Source organism: Rhyacophila brunnea, unplaced genomic scaffold, assembly GCF_057557595.1.
Source record: "Rhyacophila brunnea isolate RB1 unplaced genomic scaffold, BYU_Rbru_1.0 scaffold_7, whole genome shotgun sequence".
NCBI lineage: Eukaryota > Metazoa > Arthropoda > Insecta > Trichoptera > Rhyacophilidae > Rhyacophila > Rhyacophila brunnea.
The window spans coordinates 8391819-8398956 of NW_028233339.1; the positions used below are offsets into that span (position 1 = coordinate 8391819).

The 7138-nt window shown below is 36.7% G+C and overlaps 1 protein-coding gene across 1 annotated transcript; it reads right to left on the reverse strand.

Annotated features, from left to right (window-relative positions):
* Positions 1–600: 600 nt before the first annotated feature.
* Positions 601–5814, reverse strand: LOC147064439 (uncharacterized). Its single transcript, XM_085957648.1, has 2 exons — positions 5392–5814; positions 601–720 (listed from the first exon to the last, which is right to left on the reverse strand). Exons 1-2 carry the CDS (start codon positions 5812–5814, stop codon positions 601–603), a joined length of 543 nt encoding a protein of 180 aa, XP_085813774.1.
* Between the last annotated feature and the right edge of the window lie 1324 nt (positions 5815–7138).

The window sequence follows — 7138 nt, forward strand, 5'->3', positions numbered from 1 at the left end:
AAGTTAAAATACAAAGACATAACTGTGACCATTAATAATTTAAATTAAAAAACCAACAAAAATGCTGGTTAAGTCGTTTTTCCCACTTCACTTCCTTCTTTGTTTAAAAATTGTCAGCTAATTTTAGAGCTAATTTAATCAGCATTTGCAGCTGACATCATTTGGATACAACGTGTATTTAGTCGTGTCCAATGAAACTTACTTTGAAAAAACTGATGGTTACCTCCATTTTCCTTTCTACAATCGATGGTTGGGCCGATTATAATCCCAATCCCATCCTTAACCTCGCAAAAATAGATCACACTTATCAACTTTAATTATTGTTGTCGCCAGACCAGGGCGACCGATAGTTACGGGTCAGGAATCGACCGTAATTACGAAGAAGAGTTAGTAACATCAAGACAGCTGAGCGCATAAGTTTGTTATACATTTACCGTTGTTAACTATAGCGTGACTCATAAAAAACATATTTGTTCGACCATTTTACGCTAAATATGAAACGGTTTAAGCAAACGTCGCGTCTTTATCGTCCATCCTGAACTCATCCTCATCATTCATCAACCTTATAATATATCATCCATCCAAAAGTTTATCGTCCGTTTACCAGTGAGTAAACACCGAACCAGTTCCAGTGCACACCAGCCCTCTCAACATCAAAGGCCAGTGTCTGGTATTCTTGTGTAAATCACCCCCCTCCCCAAATCCGCAACTCATAGCACCCTTTAACAAAATTACAGTCCACAAAAGCTCAACCAGTGGATAGTAATAAAAAGCTGCCACTGTATTTGGCGACTTGTGTGCGTCGTTTTATAATATATTATGATCATTTTTATAATAAGCGATTGTCAAATAATTTAAACAAAACACCTCAGAAATCATGAATTTATATTGTGACAAGTAAACATAATATTCCATTTCTCTCAGGGTTCATGTTATTCTCTGCTAAAAAACCCCGATATTATCAAAGGTGTTAATAAGCTCGAGAAAGCACACAAGAGGTGACTAATACAGTTGTAATAATATTATGTAAATCAGTTACTGTGGAATTTACGCGTGAGTCGTGAATGGTTAATTAGACTAATTAATTTATAATGTCTTTTCATGATTCAATTTACGGCGTAGAATATAGAGTAAGCGTATCCGCCTGCTTACAAGGAATGAATACATTAAAAGCTTTTGCATAGTACACACACAAAAAACTTGACAAATATGCTTTTAAGTGTGAATGAAAAAGCTTTTTGATAAAGAAAACTTTTATAATTAATATGAAACGTAACGTGCGTGAAAAATATAAACAATTAAAAAAGTAATTTTGTACGGTATGATAAAAATAAATCATAGATAAGGGGTAGGAAACCGGTGGACCGTGGACCACATGCGGCCTAAGTGTACATTTTTGAGTCCTACAAATGGTTGATCATACTACCATAACATACCACTCATATGTTGAATTATTTCAATTAAAAAATATTATATATATCAATAAACTTATTGAAGAACATCTAAGTATATATCATTTTATACGTTGAAAATCATCTTATCTGCAGTTAATTTTGTTGGTATTGTTGAAGATTAACAATCTATATTATTTTTCATTAAAAACAGTTAATTATGAATATTTTTGAATAATTTTAAAGTGGATTTCGATGACATACAAAACCAACTATAGATATTTTTTGAATAGCAATATAACGAAACATTAAAAAATTGATCTCATTGGAAACTATTGATCAATTTCAATGACGCTTACCAAAAAAATGAGGGATTTATCAGTTTCAAACGCTCTCACCTCACGCATAATATAACATGTGTTTTGTGAATAACAATTACGTCATATCGACGTATTCGACACGTTGCAGACGAGATGAGTTTAGATGTACGAGCCGCTTAATTTTTTATAATTATTTCGCGTGCCATAGGTTTGCTATCGTTGCACTAAATACTCTTTATTTTCCATGATTAGTAATTTAATATAATATATAAGATATATTATATTGTGAATTGAAGGGGTATTTTCAATACAATGATATGCCACAGAAACATAGTTTGGAGATATAAGCAATTTAATGTTCTTGTTTGTTGTGCACATAATCTTGATCAACATCACTATCCTCATTTAAAATGTTCGAAATATCGCACAAATAATTAATTTTTTTGGAGCAAGAATGACCGGTGTCCATTTTGACTGGTGTATCATAATATCGTGTTATAACAACCATTTTAGAGCAAAATCTGAATTTGCAAGAAATACACATATATCATATTGAGACATCTGTCTATTTTTTTTTAAGTGTCTTTAGTCAAACGTGAGTGTGTGTGCCCTGGGGTTTGGTTTTATTCAAAATCAACAAATTCATAATTATGTGGGATATCATTGTCTTGCGATAACCTCTTCAATTAGGTTTTGAAATTGGAAGACACTTCACCATTTTTTGATTCCGCTAGTGTACCTCGCTTTAAATAAATAGCCGAACTGTGTTTGACGTAGGTACCAAATATCTTTGATGGTCGATGTTGCCGTCAAATTTCAAAGGGAGATATAATTCGCACCAAATTAGTTGCTTGTTGGGGCGAAACATTTCTCGCGGCGAGCTTTAAAAATGGGAGGAGAAAAAATACATTAAACACGGTCGAAAACCGAAAACCTTTTTGTGTTAATGAAGAAAGCGTAAAATTAGCCCGAGTTTTGCTTTTTATGACAGAAATGCGATACCGATTAATTATTCTCTATGGGCAACGAAAATTAAGAAAGCGAAACGGTGTGGAATCAAATCTTTCGCCCCGCGCTAATTAAAAGGAAGAACAATTAAGTGATTAAAAAGTTTGATAAAAAAATAATGAAATATGCCAATACAACAGCAAAATGAAGGCTTTAGAATCTCCCTTAAAACCCGGATATAAAAATAAATTCACTGGGTTTGGAAGTAATATTAAATTTTCAGTTTTTATTTATTTATGTTATGGATTAAATAAGAAAATAGAATTAAAAATCTACCTTAATTAAACAAAAAATATGCATATTTATGCAATAGATTCTAGAATATAATTTTATTCATTATTTTTTATATTTATTTTATTACATTGGTCTTTGGTCAGTTTTATACGATCCAGCGGATCTATTTTATATACAAGAATGCTTTCGGCCGCTACGGTAGCTATCTAGGCAATGTTTGTATCGAAGTATTAACACTTATTGCATCAATTACAAACAGTCTAAACTGTTTATCTTGATCTAAAATTTATTATAGCCAAAAGAGGTGCTGTTAAAACATAGCACTTATTGTAATTGTTGCAATAAGTGCTAATACCTCGATACAAACCTACCCTACCTGCTATAGCTGCTATAGCGGCCGAAAGCAGTCTTGTGTATTGAATAGATGCGCTGGATGTACAAAAGTGATATATATATATATATATATATTATAAGAATAGTTTGAGTCTTTAATATTATATTCTTCGAACAAATATTATCCAAACGGTTATTATACGAAACAATAAATTCTTATTCCATTATTGAATTAATATTACCGTTTAATTCAATATAAATGAATATTTTAATGAACATTATAAAATTTATGGTATTTCGGTGAAGTATAAAATGACCCCCCCATTCCTACTACAGATAATATAATATAATATATATATATATAATATATTCTGAAATCGCAGTAAAACACCTTGTGTATAGAAGCTTTTGTCATAGTTTTAAATTTTGTATTTATCAAGTATTAGTCGCTAAAGCTGCTTCTAGCTAGACGATGCATTAAACTCCATGGATGTTTAATGAGTGACCGTATATGGTGGTAATAAATACAGCTTATAGCGTGACAATATCAAAGAAAATTAACATCAAAATTTGAGGATAAACTTCAAATCTAAATATTTAATATAAAAGTAGTAAACATATTAATGGCTTCATATATAGAGAAAACTCGAGTCCATCAAAAGGATTTCGAGAGATTTTTTATTATAATAAAATCATCTTATGAATAAAACAAAATATGATTCATTCAAGAGATATACTGATATATTTCTGTGAATATTATTATTATTAAACTGGCGCTAGGGGCCGTTCAGGTCCATGGCCGACTGCACAACGTTTTTCCAGGCATCTCTGTCCAGCGCTCTCTCTTCCCAGTTGACTATCCCCAGCCTTTCCGCATCCCTTTGAATGTTGTCCGCCCATCTCCGTCGAGGGCGGCCAAGAGGTCGAGTGCCAGCTGGTGTGCCTTTGTAAATCCTATAGAGAGTTCTAGATCGTTCAGATCGTACAACGTGGCCCGCCCATCTGAGCCTTCTTGACCTCAGAATATTAGTGATTCTAGGTTGGTATCGGTCGAAGAGCTCAGCGTTTGTGCGGATGCGCCACCGGTGGTTCTCATTGACGGGTCCAAGTATTCTCCGGAGGATTCTGTTTTCAAACACTTGGAGCGCCTTTTCTTGTTTTTCTGTTAAACCCCACGTTTCACATCCATACATGACGATTGGCTTGATGACCACGTTATACACCCGGAATTTCGTTTTGATGGACAGCATTTTGGACCTGAACAGACGACTCAGCGCGAAGTACGCTGCATTTCCACTTCTCAGTCGGTCAGAGAGCTCTAGGGACATTTCATTTTTAGAGGTAATGTTGGAGCCCAAGTACTTGAAGAGAGAGGTTCTCTCGAACGGGGAGTTTCTTATTCCAATGTTTCCAGAGGGTTCAATGCCTCTTGTCATTTTCAAATACTTGGTCTTTCCCACATTTACTCGTAGATTCAACCTTTTCGCTGTGTCCTCCAGAGAAGTGAAAATATCTCTGACTTCTTCTTCAGATTCTCCGAGCACCACCAAATCATCTGCGTAGCCCAATATTTTATGGGACCCATTCAGGGTAACTCCACCTTCTGCTTTCAGAGCTTCTCTAACGGCTTTCTCTAAAGCTAAGTTGAACAGCATTGGTGATAAGGAGTCGCCTTGTTTTAGTCCTGCTGTCACCTTAAAAGATTCTGATATACTACCTTGCATATGAATTCTACTTCTGGATCCGTCCATGCATACTTTTATTATATTTATAAGTTTTGACGGTATTTCAAATTCTTTCAATATATTCCAGAGAGCTTCTCTATCAATAGAGTCATATGCGGTTTTAAAATCTACAAAGAGACAGTGTACATCTTGGGCGTATTCCCATTTCTTTTCAAAGATTTGGCGCAGTGTAAAGATTTGATCGGTAGTACTGCGGTTTCGTCTAAAGCCGCATTGGTAGTCACCAAGAATGTTTTCGGCATATGGTAGAATTCTTTCGAGAATAATGTTCGACAGAACTTTGTATGCAGTAGGAAGAAGAGAGATGCCACGGTAGTTTGCACAGTTGAGTTTGTCCCCTTTCTTGAAGATAGGACAGACCAGTGATTCTTTCCATGCTTCAGGGATCTTTTCTTCCTCCCATATTTGTTGCAGTAGCTCAAGCATGGCACTAAGAAAGGTTTCTCCTCCATGCTTGAGAAGCTCCGATGGAATATTATCGTTTCCTGCCGATTTGTTATTCTTTAAATAACTCAGTGCTCCCATCAACTCTGCCTTATTTGGTGGCGGTATAAGAGGTTCTGCTGTCGCGATTTCTGGCGATTCCAAAGGTTCATCTGGTACAGAGCGTTGAAGTAAGTTTTCAAAATGGGACTTCCATATGTTTAGCACTTGCTCTTTGTTTGCCACTATCTGACCCTGTTGATCTTTGATTTGTAGCGTGCTAGGTTGAAAGCCTCTTTTTTCAAAGCTCACTTTCGAGAAGAATGATCGAGTTTTATTTCGTTTTGCTTCTTCTTCCATCTGCTCAAAATTACTTTTGATGAAGCTTCGTTTGCACTTTCTCAGATGCTTTCGGACATTTTTGTACGTCTCGCTATATCGTTTCTGTGCTTCTTCGCTCTGCGTATTTTGCAGATAGAGCGCTCTTTCTGCTCTTCTCTCCTCCACCATTTGTCGGCAAGTGTCGTCGTACCAAGGGCACTTTACTTTCTTGGGTGCCAGTCCTATCGAGACTTCCGCAGCTTTTACCATTCCTTCTTTTAGTCTCTTCCACCTCTCATCGATACTCCAGGCTTCTCCTTCGGTGAGTTTTCCGATTTGGTTTTTAACTCTTTTCTGTAGCTATCTCTTCCGTTTGGAGTTGTCAGCTTTTCTATATGGTACTTCACTCTCGTCTTCGCATTTGCGTGGGCTGTCTTTTTAAGTTTTTCCCTAAAGGTTGCTATCGATAAGTTGTGGTCCGTATCACAGTCAGCGCCTCTGTAGCTTCGAATGTTTTCAATAGCTTTATGGTGTCGTCTATCAATTAGAAAATGGTCAATCTGGTTAAAGGTCTTCCTGTCCCTTGAATTCCAAGTCACTTTATGTATATTTTTACGAGGGAAAGTGATACTTCGGGCGATTAAGTTTTTGGCGCTGCAGAAGAGAGCCACTTTTTTACCATTTTCGTTAGAATGATCATGTAGGCTCTCTTTTCCAATAAAGGGTCTGAATACAGCTTCCTTCCCTATTTTCGCATTGAAGTCTCCTAGCACACATTTGATATCATGTCCCGGTAGCCTGTCAAAAGTCGCTTCAAGGAGATCATAGAAATTATCCTTTTCGGCCTCTTCTGAAGTCTCTGTCGGGGCATGTACATTCACAAGTGATATATTAAACCATCTTCCTTTGATTCTGAGCACACATATGCGCTCGTTTACGGGTTCAAAAGAAAGTATAGCATCTGCTACTTCTCTAGCGACCACAAAACCTGTTCCGAAAACATGTTTCCCCTCTGTGTTTCCGCTATAGTAGATAACATGCTGTCCGACTATAAGTTCTCCGCTATCCGGCCAACGGGTTTCCTGGATGGCGGTAATTTGGACCTTATATTTTGACAGTTCTTCCACTAGGTTTTGAGCTGCGCCAGCTCGGTATAGGCTGAGTACGTTCCAAAATCCTATTCGTAGTCCATTTTTCGGTCCGGGTCGTCTAGAAGCGGTTGCCATATGTCCGAGGCATTGTGTAGTATTAGTAACCTTTGGTGATTTCACGGGAGAGAGTGGTTAACCCTCTGCCCAACCCCCAACCTGGAGGGCCAGGTCTGTTGGTCCGCGGGAGATATTTTATTTTTCTCCTACCCTTG